The 26,701-nt window shown below is 40.3% G+C and overlaps 1 protein-coding gene across 5 annotated transcripts in view; it reads right to left on the bottom strand.

Moving 5' to 3' along the window:
• LOC134355254 (ATP-binding cassette sub-family C member 9-like) overlaps positions 1-26,701 on the bottom strand; it is a 176,333-nt gene that overhangs the window by 86,931 nt on the left and 62,701 nt on the right. For all 5 annotated transcript variants that reach the window (XM_063065063.1, XM_063065073.1, XM_063065081.1 and 2 more), the window contains 7 exons: positions 26,063-26,135; positions 21,283-21,339; positions 21,004-21,189; positions 16,225-16,377; positions 12,924-13,079; positions 9,979-10,167; positions 2,179-2,287 (listed from right to left, as the gene is read on the bottom strand). In XM_063065063.1, the coding sequence (XP_062921133.1) occupies positions 2,179-2,287; positions 9,979-10,167; positions 12,924-13,079; positions 16,225-16,377; positions 21,004-21,189; positions 21,283-21,339; positions 26,063-26,135 (923 nt within the window). The remainder of the gene's footprint in view (positions 1-2,178; positions 2,288-9,978; positions 10,168-12,923; positions 13,080-16,224; positions 16,378-21,003; positions 21,190-21,282; positions 21,340-26,062; positions 26,136-26,701) is intronic.

Below are 26,701 nucleotides of genomic sequence, written 5' to 3'. Positions count from 1 at the left end.
CCTCTCTTCCTTCTTGAAGAGTGGAGTGATATTTGCAATTTTCCTGTCTTCTGGAACCATTCCAGAATCTAGCGAATCTTGAAAGATCATTACTAATGCCTCCGTGATTTCTTCAGCCACCTCCTTCAGGACTCTGGGGTGTATACCATCTGGTACTGGTGACTTATCTACCTACAGACTCTTCAGTTTCTTAAGAACCTTCTCTCTAGTTATGGTAACTTCACACACTTCATGCCCCTGATACCTGGAACTTCCACCATACCGTTAATGCCTTCCACAGTGAAGACTGATACAAAATACATGTTCAGAATACATCCACCATTTGCTTGTCCCCCCTACTATCTCTCCAACATAGTTTTCCAGTGGTCTGATATCCACACTCACCTCTTCTTTTTTACACTTGATGTGTCTGAAGAAACTTTTGGTATCCTCTTTAATATTACTAACTAGCTTACTTCCGTATTCCATTTTCACCTTCCTAAAGCATCCCAATCCTCTACCTTCCCATTAATTTTTGCTCTATTATCTGCGCTCTCTTTAGCTTTTATGTTGACTTTGACTTCTGTTGTTAGGCACGGTTGTGTGATCCTTCCTTTATAATACCTCTTCCTCTTTGGGATGTATATATCCTGTGCCTTCCAAATTGCTTACAGAAATTCCAGCCATTGTTGCTCTGTCATCATTCCTGCCAGTGTTGTTTTCCTATTAATTTTAACCAACTCCTCTCTCATGCCTCTGTAATTCCCTTATCCACTGTAATACTCATACATCTGACTTCGGCTTCTCCTTCTCAGTCTCAGGGTGAACTCGATCATATATGATGACTTTCCCCTAAGGGTTAAGCTCTCTTATCAATTCTGGTTGACTGCACAACACCCAGTCCAGAATAGCTGATCTTCTTGTGGGCTCAACCACCTTATAGGCACCCTAGAAATTCCCCCTTCAATAATCTAGCACCAACATGATTTTCCCAATCTACCTGCATATTGCAATCTACTGCAATCTCCCATGACTATCGTAACTTTGCCCTTTTGGAATGCATTTTCTACTTCCCATTTGTAGGCCGCATCCTTACTACTGTTTGTGGGTCTGTATACAACTTTCATCAGTGTCTTTGTACCCCTGCAGTTCCTTAGCTCTAGCCACAATGATCCAACACATTCTGACCCTTTGACACCCCGTTCTAATGACTTGATCTCATTTTTTTTTTGCCAACAGAGCAACGCCACCCCCCTGCCTTCCTGCCTACCCTTTCGATACAATGCGTATCCTTGGACATTAAACTCCCAGCTGTAATCTTTCCATCATGATTCATTGGTGCCTACGACATCATACCTACCAACCTGCAACAGTGCTGCAAGTTCATCCAACTTATTCTGAGGATAAGTGCTGGGTTCAGCACGTAAGTGCAATTGTGAAGAAAGCACGGCAGCAACTCTACTTTCTCAGAGGTTTGTGAAGATTCAGAATGTCACTTGAAACTTATATAAGCTTCTATAGACGTGTGGTGAACAGTATACTCTATTGACTGGTTGCATAATGGGCTGGTAAGGAAACATCAATGCCCTTGACAAAAAAATAGTGGATACAGCACCACCATTGAGCACATCCACACTGATCGCTGTCGCAGGAAAGCAGCATCCATGACCAAGGACCCTCACCTCCCTGGGCCATGCTCTCTTCTCACTGCTACTGTCAGGAAGGATGTACAGGGTCCTCAGAACCCACACCCCCAAGTTCAGGAACAGTTATTATCCTGCAACTATCAGGCTCTTGAACTAGAGGGGATAACCGCTCAATTTCACTCACCTCATCACTGAACTGTTCCCATAACCAATGGACTCACTTCCAAGGACTTTTCATCTCATATCCTCAATATTTATTACTTATTTATTATAATAATTTTTTTTCTTTTTGTATTGGCACAGTTTGTCATCTTTTGCACACCGGTTGTTTGCCTGTCCTGTTGGATATGGTCTTTCATTTTCATATTGTGTTTCTTGTATTTACTTGTGAATGCCCGCAAGAAAATAAATCTCAGGGCTGTATAAGTACTGTAATATATATGTACATTGATAATCAATTCACTTTGAACTTTGTAAAACGAGACATTTTGAGCAGATTTGGATTCACGTTACCACAATTTTACAATAATTATCATTGATAAATATAACTCACATGTCACAATGACGTAAACAGCTCCTTTCAGCATGTATTTCAGCTCCTTCTCCCTTGCCATCTCAATGGCCTTGGTAAAGACCCCCTCCCAAGAGTAAAGCTTCAAAAGCTGGAAGATAATTACAATGTAGATTCAGTACGAACACCAATTTAATTACTTTGAACTGTTTACTTACATGTTCTAGTAGAAAGGCATTGACTGCAAGGGCAATGGGTAAAAAAATAAAACTTGAGTGGCTGCATTTGGAACAGAATAATAAATAAAACTCATAACATCTGTTCTAGAGGCCATGCAAATACTAGACACATTTCTCAAGAATTGTAATCTATCACTCTACATTAAAATATTTGCTAAGAGCAAGCCAGCTGTTCATTCTAGACACTCCATATTCCACAAAGCACAATAGAGTTAACCTTAATACCTAACTGGCAGACATGGCAAGTAGTCTCAATTATAGCTTTAAAAGAAATAGAAATGTATCAAATTTATCCTTGCTGTTAAATCCTCTTCACTTGCAGTTTAAAACTGCAGTGATTAAAAAACTCATACTAGTAATTGGACAACCAGATAGAACCAGTTGATTAAAGTAAGATCTGATGCAAAGATCTGAATCTTTGAACTTTAAATATGTGGTCTGACATACTGTCAAAGGGTAGCATGTTTTAGCATGATATCCCATGAGCGCATTGTCTGGGGAGTACGGACTTTGATGATAGGGGATAAAGCTGAAGGTGAGAGAATTAAATAAGTAATTTAAGACAGGCAGTGCAGGTGAAGTATGAACCTGTAGTATGTGGGAGTTGATGGAAACCATACTGATCTGTGGGAAACAAATTTACAAAATGGATGAGCTAACTAACCATAGCGCTGTCATAACGAAGGGTCTCAGCCCGAAACGTCGACTGCACCTCTTCCTAGAGATGCTGCCTGGCCTGCTGCGGTCACCAGCAACTTTGATGTGTGTTGCTTGTCATATTAGAGTCTGTTTAAGTTGGGAGAGTGAAAAAGAATGCAGCATCAATCGATGATGTTGCAGTGAAAGTGGAAGGGGTATGAATAACTCTTGCTTCTGCAGTGTGAGGTTCCCACTTCTTCAAAGAGTCATCTATTGAACCAGCACCGAAGAAGAGTGTGGTAACCTGCACCGAACGTTATCGTCTGATAGCACATACATAAATGGTAATGAAGTGTTTTGAGAGATTGGTTATGGTGTAAATCAACTCCTTCCTCAGAGATGACCTGGACCTGCTCCAATTTGCCTATTGCCACAACAAGTCAACAGCAGATGCGATTTTTCTAGCACCTAGCTGTGCTCCAGACCATCTGGACAACAGGAACTCATACGTCAAACTGCTGCTCATCAACTACAGATTAGCATTCAACATAATCATCCCATCCAAATTCATCATCTAGCTTCTGTACCCAGGCCTTTGCACCTCTCTGCAACTGGATACTTGAATTCCTTATGGGCAGACCTCAGTTAGTGAGGATTGGTAACAATATTTCCTCCTTGGTCATCATCACAGGTACACCTCAAGGTTGCGTGCTTGGACCCTGCCCTACTCTCTATAAACACATGACTGTGTGGCTAAGCGCAGCTCCAATGTTACCTTCAAGTTCACCAGTGACACTGCAATTGTTGGACAAATCACAGGTGGTGACGAGTTAGCATACTAGAGCCAGATAGGACATTGAGTTGAGCAGTGCCACAACACCAAACTCTAGCTCAAAGAAGGCAAAACTAAAGATCTGACTGTTGATTTCAGGACAGGGAAGGAAGGTTTACATAGGGGGGATATGCACCCATTTACATAGGGGGAAACTGACAGTGGTGAGAGTGAGCAACTTTAACTTCCTGAGTGTTAACACATCAAATGATCTGTCCTGGACCCAAGCACATAGATGCAATCATTAGAAAAGTGTGCCCGCATCTTTGCTTAGGAGTTTAAAGAGGTTTGGGTTGTTATAGAACACTCTAACAAACTTCTGCAGATTGATAAGGAAAGAGAAAGGGAAAAAAAAACAAGAGACGTAACAAAAGATTGCAAGAGGCTCTACAGATGCACAAACAAGAAAAGACTAGCTGAAGCTAATGAGCAACACTTACAGACTGTGACAAGAAAAATTTTATTGAGGAACAAGGAAATAACAGGGAAATTAATCAAATATATAGGAGAAATCTTCAGGAAGTAATGGAGGGCTCCAGGTCCAAAATAAATGAGATCAAAGAAATAAATATTATCTATCTAAAAGCAGTTAGATATCTGCGAACTGTCTGGTTGTCACCTTCTGAAATTCCTTAGATTCTAGAATGGTTCCCACAAAATCGAAGATTGAAAATAACGTGGTAACATACAGTACTATGCAAAAATCTTGGTCACATACATATAGCTATGGTGCCTAGGACTTTTGCACTTTTCTATAGTAATTTTATGTATTACACTGTAATGTTGCTGCCGAAAAAAAAATGAATTTCATGACACATGCGATTGATGGTAAACCTGATTCTGATATGGTCTCTATTGTGGACTGAAAGTGGGAAGGGGGCAGGGAGAGTGGGATCATGGTTGGGAAAAGGGGAAGGGAGAGGGGATGGAGCAGGAAGCATTAGAGAGACATTCTGTAATGATCAATAAACCAATAGTTAGAAATCAGGTTACCTTGCTTGGCGTCTCAGGGCTGGGTATGTCTGCACCTGTGCCACTCCTGCCCCTGGCACTTCTTCTCTGCCACTTGTCCCACAACCCTCCCGCAGTGCTCCGCCCTCACCATTCCAACATCTTTTGCTCCCACCAGATTTAGTAATTCGATCTCCATTCTACATTGACAAATACAGTACTGTACTGGATTTATGAATGGGATATCATGTCCTGAGGAATTTTGCTGTCGTAAACAAGGTGGATATGGGCAGACCAGTTTATATCCTATATTAGGAGCTTCAGAAGGTTTTCAATAAGTTCCCACACAAGAAACTCAAATAAAATTAGAGAATTGGTATTGGGAGTAAATACAAGCCGAAGATGAGTATTGGTTAATGGAAATATAGTATGAATAAAGTGGTAATTTTCCAGTTGTGAGGCTATAGCCAAAGTGGTTCCACAGAGATTGGGGCTGAGACCCAGGTTGTGCTGGATTGTGCTGCTGCAGCAAGAAAAGTATTTATACCATATACATTGTGACGGGGTCCTGAATTACCCCTATGAACTGTGCTCAATGACCCCTATTAACTGTGCTTTTGAAAAAAGAGAGAGAGTTATTTAACATCGATATCTTGTTTTGAAAGAGAGAGAGAGAGAGACAAAGACTAACTGTTGGACTGTCACTTTAAGGCACGAGAAAGAACTGGTTAACTTTTGGATTTCTGCTGAGTTGGAGAGAGAGATGGCACCGAGCAGCTCGACAGTTGCTATGGTGACCGAAGACAGGCTTTTGATACTTTTCAAGGACAGTTCGCCCGCTTGTGCATTTCTTCACAGAGAGAGGAAGGAGGAGTTATTTGAATGACAGTTGATGGTCAGCACGGGAAGATAAAATAGGAGGTCAGATGACAGACCTCAGGCACATGTTCTGGACACTAAATGAGCATTGTTGTGCCCACAGGAAAGTGGGTTTTGGAGGATTGATCAGGCGGATCGATCCATCACTCTTGCAGTGAAAAGAGGAAAGGGTTGACTGGTGGGGAGTTGTCCATGTGTCCACCCTCGCCTGGGGGATAGCTCCACCACAGAAAACCGGTCCCCTTTGTTAAAGTCACAGTCGGTGACTTTTAAAGGATTTCGGAGGACAACGAGAAGATCGACGGCGTCAGCTCACCTGAAGACTCAAATCTCTCCCTCTCTCTCTCTCCATCACTACCCAATTCAATACCACAAATCGAACTGAACTGAACTTTACTCATCATCATAAGACTGTATCTTTTTACCCCTAGACTTAAAGAAGCTTGGTTTTTCATACATATATATTCCACACTTACTTTTATGTAATCATTGCTAACCTGTTTGATTTATCTACATTTATATTACTGTATTGTGTAGTTACTAATAAATATTATTAGTTTATAGCAATACTGGACTCCAAAGTGTTTTCCATCTCTGCTGGTCCTTTATTCCCGTCACGGGGTTCGTGCCAAAATGTACAACTTGAACTTAAACTTATGGATCCCTTTAAAATCTTAGACATCTAGACACCTCTACCATGCCAATCCAATTTATCTTTCTGCTGCAAGATCTCTTCCTCTAGCTTCGTTTCAAGTGAACATTCTCCTTAAGTAACAAGATTCAATTAAGTTTTCCTTATTGCCTCTTTCTTGACTTCTGCTGTAGCCAAACTTTCATTTGGTTACCCTTTTGACACCAACCTCTCAAAGCTTCTCACAATTCTGATAACTTGGCCAGTACCTTGCTAATTTCTGCTACTGACATCATTATTGAGAGTTACTTTAACAAACCTTAGTTTATTTTACACATTCACAATTTGAAACACAACACTTGGAAACATGAAAGCACCTGGCATTTTAAACTCTGGAGGTGGAAATTTCAGTCTTCATCTCTACAGCCAAATTTTCGTGTAAGTTACAAGATTCTGATCCAACAAGATGTTTTACACGTTTAAAATAAAACTGGAATAAATAATAAATAATATTCTGCTTTAATCCCTCTTGAATACATGGTCACAGAAAAGTGATGCTGTGAACCAAGTAGATGATTGCATTGCATCATGTACATTACATCTCTTGCCGATTAGTGAACGAAAGCCAATATATTGTAAATAGTGATAAAATAGCTTTGTGGATCATACCAAAATAGATATTTACAAATATGAGGTTAAATGCAAATAATTCAGCAGGTGCAATTTTCAAAGATAGATCCTAAAGGGACACACACAAAACGCTGGAGGAACTCAGCAGGCTGGGCAGCAACAATGGAAAAGAGTACTGTCGATGTGTCAGACAGAGACCAAAACTGAGATGCTGCCTGGCCTGCTGAGTTCCTCCAGCATTCTGTGTGCGTGGCTTGGATTTCCAGCATCTGCAGATTGTCTCTTGTTCTTAAAAGGACACACTATAATGCAAGTATATTCTTCCATCTCTGGAGGATGTTTACCTCTGAATGATGCTACAATAAAAAGAAGTGAGGGAGTATTCTCCGAAAGACCTCAATAGTTTGCCTGCAGGATTCATACTGTTTGTACAATATGGTCCTCCAATGGTGGAGCCAGGTTTTGGCAGCTGTCACAGACCTCTGGCATTTCACACTCCCTATCATTCAAGGCAAGATCTGGCTTGACCGCTTCCAAACTCCATCTTTATTGCCAAATACTAAAGTCACATGAATGTAACCTTTGAATGCATGGACATTGGGGAAGGTTGCAAAGCAGGCAAACAGTTTTGCTTAGATCATAAGACCATAAGGTATAGGAGCAGGAGGCTGCCATTCGGCCCATCGAGTCTGCTCCGCCATTCAATCATGGGCTGATCCAAATTCTTCCAGTCATCCCCACTCCCCTGCCTTCTCCCCATACCCTGTGATGCCCTGGCTAATCAAGAACCTATCTAGCTCTGCCTTAAATGCACCCAATGACTTGGCCTCCACAGCTGCTTATGGCAACAAGTTCCACTGATTTACCACCCTCTGACTAAAGTAATTTCTCCACATCTCTCTTCTAAGTGGACATCTTTCAATCCTGAGGTTGTGCTCTCTTGTCCTAGACTCCCCTACCATGGGAAATAACTTTGCCATATCTAATCTCTTTAGGCCTTTTAACATGAGGAGGTGGTGGAAGCAGGGACTCTCATGACACTTAAAAAACATGTAGAAAAGTACCTCAATTGTCAAAGCATAGAAGGCTGTGTACCTAAAGTGGATAAATAGGATTAGAAAGGTCATGGTGGGCCAGAGGGCTGCTTCTGTGCAATATGACTCAGGGAACAGAAAACCTTCAGATGTGGCAGAGATCAGAAGCAGAGGCCTGGAATGATTCTGAGAATAAGAAGTTGAGAACGACCACGATCTGCTTTTCACAGGCATGGCAGTCAAGGCACAGATATTGTGGTATTTGAGGTTAAAGGAAGTCGGAGTTTTGTGAGGGAATAAAGAATGAGTGATGGCCTTTTAAATACTATTATTTCAAAGTGTTAGTAAACCTGACTGGTCCACAAGTAAATAAAGACAGCCATTGTCCAAACAAGCGAGAATGAAGATCCCAATATAGATTAATTCTGGGTGCTAGGCCAACACTATTTGGAGGAGTATTACACCCAACAAAGGTGCTAGGATACACATACACTACTGACGGGTTGGGAGTTAAATATCATCACTGATTTTTTTTATCCGTAAAAATGAGCACATTTTGCTTTATTCCTCTCAAGCCAATTTTCAATTTACGGATCTTCTTTCAATTAGTCCTGACGAAGGGTCTCGGCCTGAAACGTCGACTGTACCTCTTCCTAGAGATGCTGCCTGGCCTGCTGCGTTCACCAGCAAATTTGATGTGTGTTGCCTGAATTTCCAGCATTTGCAGAATTCCTGTTGTTTGCGTTTTTCAATTTACGGCACGCTTTCAGGTGTTGTGCAACTGACTTCTTAGCACGTTAAGTCCAAAAGCAATGAGAGAAGTCAAACTGATTTCTCGTTAGCAGTAAAGCTTCATTATAACTATATCCAATCATTTTTTAAAAATTGAGATGCAGAGCAGAATAGGCCCTTCCAGCCCTTCAAACCACACCATCCAGCAATCCCCAGATTTAATCCTAGCCTAATCACAGGACAATTTACAAAGACCAATTAACCTACCAACTGGTACGTCTTTGGACTGTGGGAGGAAACCGGAGCACCTGGAGGAAACCCACAAGGTCATGGGGAGAACATACAAACTCTTTACAGGCAGCGGTGGGAATTGAACCTGGGTGGCCTGTACTGCTAACCACTACGTTACCATGCAGCATTATGCTACAGATTTAATTTCAATTAAGGTAAAGCCTTGAAGTCATGAGCTGAATTTTCTTTGAAATCAGCCACCACGCAACCTCTCAACCATGGAACAGACGTGATTAGCCAAGACTCAGAAGATTTAAGCTTCTTAGACTGTTTTGCAGAGAATAGTTTTGATCTAGTTCTCACTGGGACTGAGGGGAATGCTACCATGGTCACAATAATTAAGGATATTATTATTTGACTGAGAAATTGTCGGGGGAGTAACCTAATAAGCAGTATTCAAAGAAACGTACTGCTCTGTGTCTTAAATTGATTTTTGGTATTAGAGCTGCTGGAAAGCTCCTCAATTCGGCAGAACAAAATCCAAGTTATTTGCAATCACAGTGATAAAGTCACTGAGTCATATTGCACAGAAGCAGCCCTTGGGTCCACCATCACCTATGTAATCCTATTTATCCACATTAGGTACACAGCCTCCTATGCCTTGACAATTGAAGTACTTGTCTACATGTTTCTTAACTGTCCTGAGAGTCCCTGTCTACACCACCTCCTCAAGTAATGTTTCCCAGACTCCAACCAGCTCTTGTGCAAAATAGTTCCCTTCAGATCTCTTCCAAACGTCTACCTCTCACCTTAAACCTGACTACATATTCCATATTCAAATAACTGATCCAGGTGGTCCGTTAAGCTAATATTCAAGTCAGAATGAAATGGCATCTTTGTACGACAGTAAAGTAAACCGGATTCTTTTAACATCAGAATTGGTGAATTGAATTCTCCAGGATAATATTTTTATGTGTATTGTTTCTCCAAGTTAAAAAAAGAATGCAGAATTGGATTTGATTAACCTTGAGTAGCAGTTGTTACCTTTATGTTCTGCAGCATTTCATGGGATTTCTTGATCCTGTCATCTGAACACTTCATTGTTTCTTGTTGAATAGAAATAAATTTTTTCGCGATGAAGTACTGCAGAGGGGTGAGCAGGATAATGATAGAGACTCCTATCAAAGCACTGTACCCCAGTTGTAGATAGAGTAGCAGAATTGTCAGTATAACCTGAAATCAAGATACAAGTAATACATTAAATAGAAAATTAATTAAATAGTATATAAATAGTAAATGGTTTATGCAATTGTAATTGAAATACAGGCTTTAAAATCCAGTCCATATTCACAGTGCGTTCTTTCAGGAAGGCAAATAGTATTGTCAACGATGCCTGTCATTCTGGCCACTTCTTTTTTATCTTCTGCCTTCTGGGAGAAGACGCAAGAGTTTGATAGCCTGAATGATTAGACTCAAGAACAGCTTCTTCTGTGCTGTTAAGACTTAACTTCTGAACAAGTCACCTCTTTCATATCCCCTTCTGAGTAGTGCCGCAACAATCTCGGAATGATTAATTCTACATCACTCAGTTATTCTGCTCTTGTCACTTCAGCATTTTTTTTGTACTACTTCACATTGCACCACCATCTTTCTACCATTCTGTTGATTTATACTTGCTGTATTTATTATTTACTATCTATACCGTGTGCTCAAGAGAGCAAGGGAATCTCATCATACACTCGTGTATATGACAAATAAACTTGTCTGAATCTGAAATTCCCTCTCCTTTTTTTCTTTAAATACCTGGTGATTGTTAGCAGTCATAGCATTCATTGTCCATCTCCAATTACCCCTGAAAAGATGGGCCTAAGAATTCTTCTTGAATTGATGCAGTTTATGGGATTATGGTACATCCAAAGTAGCATTGGTAAGGGAACTCCAGTATTTTGACAAACCCACAATAATACCATTCAAAGTAAAAATGATATGCAAATTTGGGGAATGTGGTTAGCTGTGCCAAAAATAAACACCATATTGGTGACTTAATGGATGATCAACATTGCCCTTTATTATTCCCTGTGACATTTGAATATTTCGACTGTTGTTGCAGAACTTCAGCTCTTTCTATACTAGTGGATTTTTTGCAACAGTTGGTTACTTATTAATTTTCTTCAATACCCCTGACAAAATATGCAAAGTTTGCTATTTTGTCACAAAATTGATCAATTCTGGAAATTTCCAGGAAAATTCAAGGTTTCAAAATGTATGCTTTATAATCTTCAGACACTACCACTGAGATTGCTTCAGCAAATTGAGGCTTTTCAATTAAAAATGGGAATCTCAAGTTATTGAGATTAACTTGAACTCATCAGTAGTTAGTGTTTTACTTCTCAACTTTTCATGAGAGAAGTGTGAAGAAATTGATGGATAGTTATTAGTAACAAAAGGCTTACGTTTCTCCAGTAAAATGTCTGCAGTTCTATCTGAACTGTTGGCATTCCCTATGTAACTGTTAGGAAGCTTGGAACTCCCTATAAGTATACACGAATGTGGATGTTTCAAACTCCCCTGGAAGATTTAGCTAATTACATTTCTATTCTGACACTTGATGGTGAAAAGTCAAGTTCCTGCAGCTTCCCAGACATTGCACTCCCTTAATACATTTCAGTGACTCTTATTAAATTGATATAATGATATAAACTGATTTAACTCAATGTATTTAATTTTTGAAAATGTTCTAATTGGTTTTACTTTAATTCTGTTGACAATGTTTTTATAATAATGATTTTTTAATGTGTTTTTGTTTTCAAAACCATTTTGAAAAAACATTTAAAATATTTTGACAGTTAATATGCATGAATATATGACTTACTTTGATGACTGTCAAAGTATTTGTGGGCAAGGCTTATCATTAAAGAGAGGAGTATTGCCTTTTCAAAAAAAAACAGGTCATTGATGGGTTCTACTTTCAGTAAAAATTACTTATCGCAATAAAAATTGCTCATTTCAATTTCCATAGCAACTACAACAAAATGAGTTTCAAAGGAAACCCACTTGTAAATGACTAATGGAGCTGAATTGATTGTTTATCTGTCACTAGGAACATAATCCCACAGACTCCCAATATGCATCACAATATGGTTCAAATCTTTTTGTAGGTACTTTCCTTTTTGAAAAAAAAATTTTTTTGTAAGTACAGAAATGCACTTTCCGAAAGTACATTTAGTAGGGCACAGACGTACAGGTTTATTTTTATTTCAGTTGCAAATATTATTAAATCAGATGTTTTAGACATGATTTAGCAGAACTATTATAGTATAAAAGTAAGGCCATATTTCTAAATAAAATTTCTTCAATAATAATTTTATTTCTATGGTCCATATCCTCATAGTAGTCATAGTCATATTTTATTGATCCCGGGGGAAACTGGTTTTCATTACAGTTGCACCATAAATAATTAAATAGTAATAAAACCATAAATAGTTAAATAGTAATATGTAAATTATACCAGGAAATAAGTCCAGGACCAGCCTATTGGCTCAGGGTGTCTGACCCTCCAAGGGAGGAGTTGTAAAGTTTGATGGCCACAGACAGGAATGACTTCCTATGACGCTCTGTGTTGCATCTCGGTGGAATGAGTCTCTGGCTGAATGTACTCCTGTGCCCAACCAGTACATTATGTAGTGGATGGGAGACATTGTCCAAGATGGCATGCAACTTGGACAGCATCCTCTTTTCAGACACCACCGTCAGAGAGTCCAGTTCCATCCCCACAACATCACTGGCCTTACGAATGAGTTTGTTGATTCTGTTGGTGTCTGCTACCCTGTGTGTGGTTCCAGCATGTTTAAGGGGAGACAGCTGCAATTTTTCCAAATTATTTATGCATGATCTAGTATTCTAGTAACCCCAATGAGGAAAGGCCAGCTTGTCATACTTTTCCTACAAAAATCAATCTGCTTATTTAGCTTTCTATAAATTTGACATACCTGTATTGGAATTGAAATGATATAGAATCCTAAAAAAGCCACCATCATTATTTGGTAAGTATCCACTGACATGTAATTGATAATCTGGCCCGTCGTCAGATGATCTCCATTGAAGACCCACACTGGCAGTGACAATGCTTTCAAATAAATCATGGCCTAGAAAAATAATATGGAAATACATTCATATTTCTGATTTTTAAAAATGTATTCACTTCGTAGCATGGGGCTCTTGCTGACTGATTTATTGCTTATTACTAACTGCCCTTAAGGAGGTGGGGATGAGCTTTAGTTTTAAAGTAGTGGAGTTCTTCAGCTAGAAGTAGACTCAGTGTTGTTAGTTAGCAAATTCCAGGTTTTAACTTAGTGAACATGAAGGACCAGTGATATATCGCTAAGTCAGGATGGTGTGTGACTGAGAGGGGAATCTGCAGGTGTTCGTAGCCCTTGTGCATTTTGATGGTGGAAGATGAGTGGATGGGAAGCACTGTCATTGTAGGTGAGGTAATTTTTTTTTAAAGTGTGAAGTTTCTGTGTGAAATATAAACACGACTTAATCAAAGACATGAAGAATACCAATGAGAGCAGCACATTGGTGACAACATATGGTGGGGGTCAACGTCTGAAAACTTAGTAAGGCCTAGCAAAGTGGAAAGCAGATGTACTGCTGAATTTAATGTTAAAATAATTAAACTCTTTCACTGCCTGACAATCAGTCAAAAAGAAAACTTGCAGGCTGTCAGAGAAGAAAGATAGCCCTAAAAGGCAGCAGCTGAAGTTTATGGCACATGGCAATTCAGAACATTGGAGCTGGTACGTGTGAATAGAAGAGAGCGGCAAAGCCCAATCTGTAACAAATCGCACAGGCCTCAGGGCAGAAACCTGTCTTGAGTTTTGGGATTGGGAGTTGAGAAAAGACAATGGACAGTGGAAGATGTTTGGAAGATGTTTGGAAACTGTGGCAAGGCTAGAACGACAGACAATAGTTAATGGAGAGGGTTGGGGTAACAAATTTACTGGGAGAGGCTGGGGTGGGGATGCACACCAGTTTCTTCTGCTTGAAGTAGTTCTGGAATAATCATTAAACTACTAGAATTATAAGTGCTTACAGCACATCCCTTTAGTTGTTGTATTTCCCAGTCCCTGAAAAACTTTTATCCTGTCTGTTTGCTGAAATTTTGTGCACCCAACCTTGCTCAGCTAGTTAATCTCTTACTTTTGTTTCCCCACCCTTCCTCATTCCTCCATGAGAAAGAAACAGAACAAGGGATAAGAAGAGGGGAGATTGAAGTTCTAATACAAATTCTCATAAATGGTCACCAAGCTGAAACATCAGCTCTGCATTTCTCTCTACACCTATTAAATACCTCCCACATTTTCCCCTTTTATTTTATATTAAGGGGAAAGGGACTGGGATATTGACACTTGGTTGAGCACTTCAGAACTATCCAAAGACCCTGCTGATCTCAAACAATTTCATCACATTAAATCATAGCATTAAATCACATATAGCTATAAACTTTAAGAACAGCCAACAAATAATCTACAGGGGTAACTCAGTAAATCTAGTGGTATCTGTGGGAGAAAAGAAATTGCTGATCCTTTGAGTTGATGTAGGGTTTCAACCCAAAATGTTGACCATTTCTTTCTCCATCAGCTGCTCAACTGGCTAAGTTCCTCCAACAGATTATTTGTTCCTCCAAATTCCAGCATCTGTATTTTCCTGTGTGTCTGTTAAAGAAAGGTTACCTTTTGCTTAAAACACAGAAGTGACCACTGGTCTGGCAGATAGAGTTCAATCTGGAGAAGATGGTGGCGCGACGACAGTGCGCGCGGCCACTCCGGTGATGAATATCTGTTATCTGTCAAGTAGGGGACCGTGCACAATCCTGATTTGATGGAGACAGTGGAACATCTGGAAAACTTCTGAAATGACTGCTTTGCTACTGCTGCTACTGTGTGGTAACCGGAATCTCCGGAGCTGAAGGCCCCGAAATCCTCGGCTTTGCGTGTTTCAGTGGCCGGGGAGAGGTCAAAGGCGCTCGGCAGAGGATGGCGCCCGGGAGGCTGTATCGGAGGGGCTGCTCGGAAGCTCGGAGTTTTTGGATGGATGGACTCAGGGTCGGCTGGGGTCAGCTGCTTCCAAGGCATCGGCAAGTTGATGGTGCCTGGAGGTTTATGGCAGGGAGTTTCTCCCTTTTGCCGCCTGCTATCGGGGACTCGGGAGTCGATTGACTTGGGTCTTTGAGAACTTTTTTTTACTGTGCCTATGGTCTGTTCTTTATCAAATTATGGTATTGCTTCGCACTGCTGTAACTATATGTTATAATTATGTGGTTCTGTCAGTGTTAGTCTTTGGTCTGTCTTGTTTTCTGTGATATCATTTCTTAATGCATGTATGCATTTCTAAATGACAATAAAAGAGGACTGAGTGTTCTCATAATCTAAAAAGTGTGAAGTGTTTCACGTTGAATTTGAAGGCAGAAAATGGGGTTAATGGCAGGATTCTTAGCAGTGTGGAAGAACAGAGAGATCATGGGGTCCACATCCACAGATCTCTCAAAGCTGCTGCACAAGTTGACAGGGTTGTTGAGAATGCAAATGGAGTGTTGACCTTCACTAGACGGTAGTTTGAGTTCAAGAGCCACAAGGCAATGTTGCAGCTCTGTAAAACCCTGGTTAGACCACATTTGGAATATTTTGTTCAGTTCTGGTCACCTCATTATAGAAAGGATGTGGAAATTGTAAAGAGGATGCAGAGCAGGTTTACTAGGATCTGGCTGGATCAGAGAGCATGTCTTATGAGGACAGGTTGAGCAAGCTGGGGGTTTTCCTCTTTGAAGCGAAGGAGGGCAAGGAGTGACTTGATAGAGGTGTACAGGATGGCAAGAGACCTACATCTAGCAGACAGACACCAGAAAGGGCTAAAATGAAGGGCACAATATTTTAGGGTAATTGGAGGGAAGTATAGGGGGAATGTCAGAGTTATGTTTTTTTTTAAAACATGGAGAGTGGTAGGTGCATAGAACATACTGGCAGATGTGGTGCTGGTGGAGGCAGATATATTAGGAACATTTAAGAAACCCTTAGATTGGCACATGGATGATGGAAAAATGGAGGGCTACGTGGGAGGGAAGGGCTAGACTGATCTAAACATCAGTACAACATGGTTGGCTAAAGAGCCTATTCTGTGATGTAATATTCTATGTCCTAATATCAAAGTCCAAGGGAAAAAAGTCAACACTTAGAGGAGGAAGGAGAAAATTCATTGAGGGGAGAATAGAATAAACTGAAAGAATCTTACCTGCAGACCAGATTTTATACGTATTCCATCTCGAATAACAATGTAGAAAGCTGTCTGTTGGCAGAGGTGACGAAAGAGCACTGCGCACAGCATCAAGAATGCCAAAATGTAGCCATTATTGGTAAATTCCCAGAAACTCACAAAATGTACTCCCTAAGTAAAATTAGGATATAGAACATTATTATAATTTATTAAATTTGCCCATTACCTCCACAAACAGATACATTTAGTTGAGCATGTAGATTTTCTGTTTTACATTCAGCTTTTAGATCGTCATAGAAACATAGAAAATAAGTGCAGGAGTAGGCCATTCGGCCCTTCGAGCCTGCACCGCCATTCAGTATGATCATGGCTGATCATCCAATTCAGAACCCTGTACCAGCCTTCTCTCCATACCCCCTGATCCCTTTAGCCACAAGGGCCATATCTAACTCCCTCTTAAATATAGCCAATGAACTGGCCTCAACTGTTTCCTGTGGCAGAGAATTCCACAGATTCACCACTCTCTGTGTGAAGAAGTTTTTCCTAATCTTGGTCCTAAAAGGCTTCCCCTTTATCCTCAAACTGTGACCCCTCGTTCTGGACTTCCCCAACATTGGGAACAATCTTCCTGCATCTAGCCTGTCCCATCCCTTTAGGATTTTATACGTTTCAATCAGATCCCCCCTCAATCTTCTAAATTCCAACGAGTATAAGCCTAGTTCATCCAGTCTTTCATCATATGAAAGTCCTGCCATCCCAGGAATCAATCTGGTGAACATTCCTCTATGGCAAGGATGTCTTTCCTCAGATTAGGGGACCAAAACTGCACACAATACTCCAGGTGTGGTCTCACCAAGGCCTTGTACAACTGAAGTAGTACCTCCCTGCTCCTGTACTTGAATCCTCTTGCTATGAATGCCAGCATACCATTCGCCTTTTTCACCGCCTGCTGTACCTGCATACCCACTTTCAATGACTGGTGTATAATGACACCCAGGTCTCGTTGCACCTCCCCTTTTCCTAATTGGCCACCATTCAAATAATAATCTGTTTTCCTGCTTTTGCCACCAAAGTGGATAACCTCACATTTATCCACATTAAATTGCATCTGCCATGAATTTGCCCACTCACCTAACCTATCCAAGTCACCCTGCATCGTCTTAGCATCCTCCTCACAGCTAACACTGCCACCCAGCTTCGTGTCATCCGCAAACTTGGAGATGCTGCATTTAATTCTCTCATCCAAGTCATTAATATATATTGTAAACAACTGGGGTCCCAGCACTGAGCCTTGCGGTACCCCACTAGTCACTGCCTGCCATTCTGAAAAGGTCCCATTTATTCCCACTCTTTGCTTCCTGTCTGCCAACCAATTCTCTATCCACATCAATACCTTACCCCCAATACCGTGTGCTTTAAGTTTGCACACTAATCTCCTGTGTGGGACTTTGTCAAAAGCCTTTGAAGACCCCATTGATGGCGTTTCAGTAATTTCCAAAGCCTTTGATAACCAGAGCTTCTTAAAACACAGTTGAAGTAAATTTCCAATATAGATACAGCACTGGCATTTATCCAACAATTTGGATAATTGTCTACAACAGGAATTCTGCAGATGCTGGAAATTCAAGCAACACACATCAAAGCTGCTGGTGAACGCAGCAGGCCAGGCAGCATCTCTAGGAAGAGGTACAGTCGACGTTTCAAGCTTTCTTCTAAATTCCAGTGAGTACAGACCCAAAGCTGCCAAATGCTCCTCATATGTCAACCCCTTCATTCCCAGAATCATCCTTGTGTACCTCCTCCGGACTCTCTCCAATGACAACACATCTTTTCTGAGATATGGGACCCAAAACTGTTGTCAATACTCCAAGTGTGGCCTGACCAGTGTCATACAAAAGCTCAGCATTATCTCCTTGCTTTTATATTCTATTCCCCTTGTAAGAATTGTCCCATGATGAGATGAGGGTTGGATCAGGGGTTGCTGAGGTGGTGAGGCTCCAAGGGCCGGAAGGGCCTACTCCATGAATAAAAAATAAAAACAATCAGCACACAGCTTTCATAAATGATACTCAAATTCCCATCAGCTTTGCCTTATTGTCTAAAGTTAGATGTGTAGGTCTTTAGACCTCTTTTGGCTCATTTGGCAAGCATTTGTCCACCAAATATTTTTGCAGAGCCAGTAGAGGAAAAATTCACAGAATTTGTTTGAACTAAATTACTTAACATTAGAAGTGTTGCTGGACTTACTGGAGATCACTGCACCATTTTCTATCATAAACTGGGACTACAGTGATAAACTGGGGCTATGCCTGTAGTATACCTACAGTAGTGCCAGTTCACGGAGATCTTCCTGTCACAAAGTAAACTAGAAAATGTTCCTGCTGGCTTCCTCTAAAAGCAGCAGCAAGAAGACTAGTAGCTAAGGAAAAAAAGCAAACTACTAGAGGAACTCGACAGGTCTGACAGCATTTGTGGAGGCAAAGGGAAAGTCTATATTTTGCAGTTGAGATTTTGCATCAGGACTCAAGAGTGTGAAGTAAAGGGAAGTTAGCCAGCATGAAGAAGCAAGAGGGAGGATTGAAGGAAGAGTTGGCCTAGGAGTGACAAGTGGATGCAGGTCAAGAGGGTCAATGGGCAGATCCAGGCAAGTGAGGGAGGGAACGTGGAGACGGCAACAGAGGCAGGGAAGGTATGGTGGAGGCCACAAAGTTTTGGTGTCTGATCAGAAAGAAGGATGATGAGTGAAAGCTGTCTGAGTTGATAGTTCCTCCTGTAGTTTTTTTTATTCACTCTAGATAATAGCATCTGTGGTTTCCTGTCTTTAGAAAACTAGTAATTCCTCGTCACTTCATTGCCCATAATCTTGAGTAACTGTCGACAACAGATAAAATGCAGCTGCAACCCCAAACCCTTTAAGAAAGAAAAGCTAGCTTTAGCGAGTGAGCACAGTTTTAAATTGACAGCTTGTCAAGATGAGATGTCAATGAAAAGCATCCTTGCATTTGGCAATACAGACAGTTTATCTAAATTAAGAGAGATTTGAGATCACCTTTGTGGCCAGGTTAGATGCACAATTCTAGCAGAGCTGACTGAACACAAAAAAATTACTGAAAAATACCAAAATGCATTTTTTTTTAAGGTTTCTCCAGGAAGGCCAGAACATCCTCCCACAAACTCTTGGGCCTCCTTCTCTCAACCACAGCGTTAACAACTAGAATTATCAACCTGGGTAGCAGCTTCTTCCCACAGGCTGTTAAACTTCTTAACACTCTGCTGCTACCCAGCACACATGTACACCCTCTTTGAATACCCTGTCATTCCCCTCCTCTCCCCTTGCAACTCAATGACACACTCATCCTGCACTGGTCACTTTCAATCTTTTATTGCTGCTGCTGCTTCATATACTACTGCTGGGGTTTATTATAATAGTACCAGTAACATTATACTCTCTCACATTAACATGCACCTTGCACTTTATGTCAATCTGTCAATCTCCAGGCCATGCCATTCAGGGAATTATTATTAGTATTATTTTTTGGCTGTATGTGCTGGATCGTAACTATATGTACGGAGTGTTTTATTCTAAAGGGAGAGGGCAAACAGGTGGAGGTTGTGGTACATAATGTACCATTGACATAGGTTGGAAAAGGGAGGAGGTCCTAAAGAGAGAATATAGGGAGCTAGGCAGAAAGCTGAAAGCAGGACCTCCAGGGTAGTAATCTCTGGATTGCTGCCTGTGCCACGTGCCAGTGAGGGTAAATAGGATGATCTGGCAGACGACTGTATAGCTGAAGAATTGGTGCAAAGGACACACACAAAATACTGGAGGAACTCAGCAGGCCAGGCAGCATCTATGGAAAAGAGTACAGATGGCATCTCAACCCGAGACGCTGACTGTACTCTTTTCCATAGGTGCTGCCTGGCCTGCTAACTTCCTCCAATCAACATTTTGTGTGTGCTGTGTGGATGTGGGGAGGATGCTTCCAATAGTGAGGGAGTCTAGGATCAGAGGGCACAGCCTCAGAATTGAGACGATTTAGAGGATGCAAGTTTTCTTTTATTAGCCGGAGGGTGGTAAATCTGTGGAATTCATTGCCACAGACAGTTGTGCAGGCCAGTTCACTGGGTATACCTAAGGCGGAGGTTGATAGGTTCTTGATTAATCAGGGCATCAAAGGTTATGGGGAGAAGGCAGGAGAATGCAGTTGAGAGGGTTAGTAAATCAGTCATGACGGAATGACTGAGCAGACTAGATGCACCAAATAGCCTAATTCTGCCCCGATATTTTTGGTCTAATGGTTTTGCACCTTGGCCCCAGAGGAACAATGTTCCATTTAGATGTATAAATGTGTATAGATGAATGGAAATAAACTTGAAACTCAACTTCAAATTGATCTTATTGGCAGTAAGTCTCCAGCATTTGAGAAGATGATAACAAATATAGCTATTGCGAACATGTTCCATTGTTAGTTATTTATTTTCTGAAGGGTAATTGATTTTGATTTCTGTAGTTTCTGTGGTTTCTTTTAATAATTTTTGCATTTTAACTCTCCATCTCAAAATTGCACATTAGCAATTTATGTAAAGGATATTTCTTGGTACAATTCCTGAGTAATCATATATTTCTATATCAATTTCGTTCTTTGCTATGTATAATTAAAGTACTATCCGGAAAGCGACCGAGTAAGAAAGGTTTGTAATATTCAGTGACATGCCCGTGAAACATTTCACATTGCAGTTAGCTCACACAGCTAGATTTAGTGCTCTGTGGAACCAGCTTAGAAAAACAAACTATACCTTCTCCAATTCTTTTGGCTCTGCATCCACAAATCTGAGAATGCCATCAATGCAGAAAGGTTCAGCTAATCCTGCTAGATCACCTATAATCTTCAAAAATCCTGCTATTAGGAAAGGCATTGCAAAAGCTTTAGAAATAACTTTTACTAGATCTCTTGAATCTGCTGTTCTTGAGGATGTATTTTCCTAAAATACAATATAAAATATATTAAAATTCAAATATCATCCTTCAAACAGAATAATTAACTAGATGTGCAGATACCATGAAAACTTGCTTACCTTCTCCTTATCATAATTCAATTTTAACAAATCAAAATTTTTCTGTGCAGTTTCATCCTAAAGAGAAAATACTGATATAAGAATAGTGACTTTAACCGTGCCAGCACCATGATTACTCATCCCAGGAAAAGAGTCTGCTAACCTAGTCACAAGGGTGGAGATGGAACGCATGTACACTTAGAGTTGTGAGAGGAAATAGGCATTAAATGGGCAAAGTTTTCAAGTAAATGAAAAGAAAAATATTGTTCTGTGAAATGCCAAAATTCACAAAAAATTTTTTTGAACTAATAACAGCGATACAAAATGATGGACTGAATAAAACATTGATCTAAGATTTTTATAGATTATGATCATTTGCAAATTAAATTAGTGACAAATGTGGTGCAATTAGTATAACTGTTCAATGCGTATTATAGATTATGCAGCCCAATACAATCACCATTAAATATCTGCCTCCATTTACCCAAAATTATTTCCATTCACTCAGAAGAGTTAACATGAAAGAAAAAGTTTAATCACTGGTGCTTTACCAAAAACATTAACCTGAAAAATGCTGGAAACACTTATCATATCGGATATAATTTGTGGAAGAAAGCAGAGCTAAAACTTTGAGGTCTTCTACCTGCAACAATAACTCTGTTGCTCTTTTCACAGATGTTGCCTGACCAGATGTTTCAGTAGCCCAATCAGTGGCGGAAGCAGTGCACAGCGAGGCGGTTTCTCTCGGGTCTCTCACAGGTCGGCGGCGCTTGTTTAAAAAGTGAGCTTCGTGGGCGTACGGTGTCATTCCGGCAGCCCAATCAGTGGCAGGAGCAGCGCACAGAGAGGGGGTTTCTTACTGTGTCAGGGGTACTGTGTAGGTTAAATGGCCATTCATGCTGAATGTTGGAGTCGTGGGAGACACATCTTTTTTAGTATACAGTATTTATTTCTTTGCACTTTTAAAAATCTATTCAATATGCGTATACTGTACTTGATTTACTTATTTATTTATTTTTTCCTCTCTTCTATATTATGTATTGCATTGAACTGCCGCTGCTAAGTTAACAAATTTCATGTCATATGCTGGTGATAATAAACCTGACTCTGATTCTGAAAATGTTACACCTCAATGCACGGAGTATAAGAAATAAAATGGATGAAGTTGTTGCACTTCTAACCGATTGTCGGGTATGATATTGTGGCCACCACTGAATCATGGCTGAAGGATGGTTGTAGTTGAGAGCTGAATGTCTAAGGTTACACCTTGTATTGGAGGAGGAATAGGAAGGTAGGCAGAGGGGGTTGTGTGGCTCTGCTGGTAAAGAATGGCATCAAATCAGTAGAAAGATGTGACATAGCATCAGAAGAAGTTGAATCCTTGAGTTGAGTTAAGAAACTGCAAGGGTAAAAGGACCCTGGTGGCAGTTATATACAGGCCTCCAAACAGCAGCTGAGACATGGACTATAGATTACAAAAGGAAATAGAAAAGATGTGTCAAAAGAGCAATGCTATGATAGTCATTGAGAGATTTCAACATGCAAGTAGATTGGGAAAATCAGGTTGGTAATGGATCTCAAGAGAGCAAATTTGTTGAATACAAATGAGATGGCTTTTCAGAGCAGTTTGTCGTTAAGCCTACTTGAAGATCAGCTATACTGGATCGGATGTTACACAATGAACTGGAGGCGATTAGAGAGCTTAAGGTAAAGGAACCCTTAGGCAGTGATCACAATATGATTGAGTTCAACTTGAAATTTGATAGGGAGAAAGGAAAGTATGACGTAGCAGTATTTCGGTGGAGTAAAGGAAATTTACAGTGGTGTGAGAGAGGAGTTGGCCAAAGTAAATTGGAAGGAGATGCTGGCAAGGATGACAGCAGAGTAGCAGTGGCATGTGTTTCTGGGAAAAATAAGGGAGGTGCAGGATAGATGTATTTCAAAAACAAGGAAATACGCAAATTGGAAAATAGTACAACCGTGGTTGACAAGCGAAGCCAAAGCTAACGTAAAAGCAAAAGAGAGGGCATACAACAAAGCAAAAATTAGCGGGAAGACAGAGAATTGGGAAGCTTTTAAAAACCGACTAAAAGAATCATTAGGATGGAAAGGATGGAATATGAAAGCAAGCCAGCAATCAATATTGAGGTAGATAGAAAAAGCTTTTTCAAGTATATAAAAAAATAAAAGAGAGATGATAATGGATATAGGTGACAAAGGACAAGATAGGACAAAGACAGCATTGTTTCTTTAAGGGCAATATTATAATAGTCATTTTAGTCACTTTCTGTAGGTTTTTAAAAGCTTCCCAATCTTCTATCTTCCCGCTAATTTTTGCTTTGTTGTATGCTTCCTTTGGTTTTACATTAACCTTGACTTCCCTTGTCAGCCACGGATGTACTATTTTCCAATTTAAGTATATCCTGATGAACCTGTTGGAATTTTTTGACGAGATTACAAGTAGGATAGATAAAGGGGATGCACTGGATGTTGTATATATGGACTTTCAGAAGGTCCTTGACAAGGTGTCACACATAAGGCTGCTTACCAAGTTAAGACTCCATGGCATTACAGGAACGGAGGCAACGGGTGGGAATGAAAGGATCCTTTTTTGGTTGGCTGCCAGTGACTAGTGGTGTTCTGCAGGGGTCCGTGTTGGGACCACTTTTTTTTATGCTGTATATCAATGATTTAGCTGATGAAATAGATGACCTTGTTGCCAAGTTTGCAGATGATACAAACATTGGTGGAGGGGCAGATTGTGTTACGGAAACAGGTAGGCTGCAGAAGGACTTGAAACAGATTTGGAGAATGGGCAGGAAAGTGGCAATTGAAATACAATGTTGGAAAATGCATGGTCATACACTTTGGTAGAAGAAATATATGTGCAGAACATTTTATGAATGGGAAGAAAAATCCAAAAATCCGATGCAAAGGGACTTGGGAGTCCTTGTGCAGAACACCCTTAAGGTTAACTTGCAGGCTGAGTCGGTGGTGAGGAAGGCAAATGCAATGTTAGCATTCATTTCAAGGTATCTAGAATACAAGACCAGGGATGTGATGCTGAGGCTTTAGAAGGCACTGATGAGGCCTCACCTTGAGTATTGTGAATAGATTTGGGATCCTCATCTAAGAAATGATATGCTGGCATTGGAGAGGGTCCAGAGGATGTCAACAAATTTGATTCTGGAAATGAAAGCGTTATCATATAGGGAGTGTTTGATGGCACTGGACCTGTACTCATTGGAATTTAGAAGGATGGGGGGGGGGGGTGGGATCTCATTATCTCATTGAAACCTTTCAAAGTTGAAAGGCCTAGACAGAGTAGATGTGGAAAGGATGTTTTCCATGGTGGCGGAGTCTAGAACAACAGGGCACAGCCTCAGGATAGAGGGGTGTCCATTTAAAACAGAGATGTAGAGAAATTTCTTAAGCCAAAGGGTGGTGAAACTGTAGAATTTGTTACCAGAGGCAGTTGTGGAGGCCAGGTCGTTGGGTGTATTTAAGGCAGAACCTGATAGGTTCTTGATTGGACACGGTTACGGGGGACTCAAAGGTTACGGGGAGAAGGCTGGGAAGTGGGGCTAAGAAGGGAAAAGAAGAATCAGCCATGATTGAATGGTGGAGCAGACTCAATGGGCCAAATGGCCTAATTCTGCTCCTATTTCTTATGGTCTTATGGTCAAATGCTTCCAATACTTTCCGTTTTTGCTTGATTTCTAGCACTTACATTTTAAAAAAAATTTTCTAGTCAGCTTCCATCTTGGACAATGCTAATCTTTCCAAAAGTATAGCTATGGCACTACATTTGACTTTACCACTGGGTTAGAATTGAAAAAATGCAGCCAGATCTTTCCAAAGTACAGTGGATTCCGGCTAATTGAGCTATCGGTTAATCGGGACAGCCACTTATATGGGACAACTCTTGAAGAACAGAACAAATCCAGAAAATTACCGGGATTCCTTTCATTTACTTGGGACACTATGCTGCTTAGTGAGGGCAGGAAACTTGCTGATCAAGGTCTAACTGGCATTAGTTGCGCACACTAGAATGGCCATTTGATGGTTAAAAACGAAATGTTTTTAAATAGCATCAGTTACCTGTGTTTGTATTCAAAAAGCAGTGATTTTTGTCACTGATAGTCAGCGAGAAATAAGCCGTAGGAAAATTCCGAACTGTTTTCAAGCATTCAGGCGTGCACATGCCAAAAACAACTGGGAGTGAAATTTAAATAATTTCACTACTTAAACAAGTTCAGAAATATGAAGAATTTGAAGGTATCTATTAACAATCATCTTGAAAGTTACAAAGAAAATGAAAATTTGAAGGATGCAATCATCAAAAGTATTGTATGAAGGCAGTCCATTATCTGCACTAAGGGTCTGCACTGATTTTGTTCATTGCGTACACTCGATGAATTCCTCCATTGATAACTATTAGGAACTAATACACAGTTTTATAGTACTGTAGTACTATTGGTAGTGTTCTAATTTATTCTGATTTCATTTAAATGCATAATTTGTTACTTAGTTTTTCCTTTTTATACCTTTTTCATTATTTCCATGAAAATTCGGCTAATTGGAGCATCCGCTTAATTGGGTCAAGATGTCCTAATGTGTCTCAATTAACCAGAATACACTATACTCAACCATAATTACAGTTCTAAACTATGTCTGATATATTATTTCTTCTTAGGTTGTTTCACCTTATACAAAGAGCACACAATTTCGATTTTATATTCTGTACAAATTTTATGAGATGCATATATTCTAACAAGGAAGGTGAAAAATCAAAATCAACCTGAGGGAGTTTTCCTAGAACTTCCATCTTGATTGGTTCCCGATAACCACTTATTAATAGCCATGAAATCCACCTAAGGAAATAAACAGATGGTTCATTTGCAGTGAGTGCAAACCTGTTAGCCAATTCCTATCAAGAAAGCTTTCACAAACATTCTAATCACTGGTTACTTGGCTGTTGGTGATGCCGGATGCCAATGGAATTGTACACACATTAAAAATAAAAGTTAGAACTGCTATCAAATGTCCTACAGTATATAGAAACATAGAAAATAGGAGCAGGAGTAGGCCATTCAGCCCTTCGAGCCTGCACCGCCATTTATTATGATCATGGCTGATCATCCAACTCAGAACCCCGCCCCAGCCTTCCCTCCATATCCCCTGATCCCCGTAGCCACAAGGGTCATATCTAACTCCCTCTTAAATATAGCCAATGAACTGGCCTCAACTGTTTCCTGTGGCAGAGAATTCCACAGATTCACCACTCTCTGTGTGAAGAAGTTTTTCCTAATCTCGGTCCTAAAAGGCTTCCCCTTTATCCTCAAACTGTGACACCTTGTTCTGGATTTCCCCAACATCGGGAACAATCTTCCTGCATCTAGCCTGTCCAATCCCTTTAGGATCTTATACGTTTCAATCA

This window comes from Mobula hypostoma, chromosome 1 (assembly GCF_963921235.1).
Source record: "Mobula hypostoma chromosome 1, sMobHyp1.1, whole genome shotgun sequence".
Classification (NCBI taxonomy): domain Eukaryota; kingdom Metazoa; phylum Chordata; class Chondrichthyes; order Myliobatiformes; family Myliobatidae; genus Mobula; species Mobula hypostoma.
The sequence above is the reverse complement of the archived record's forward strand: the minus strand, read 5'-3'. Positions and strand labels throughout refer to the sequence as shown.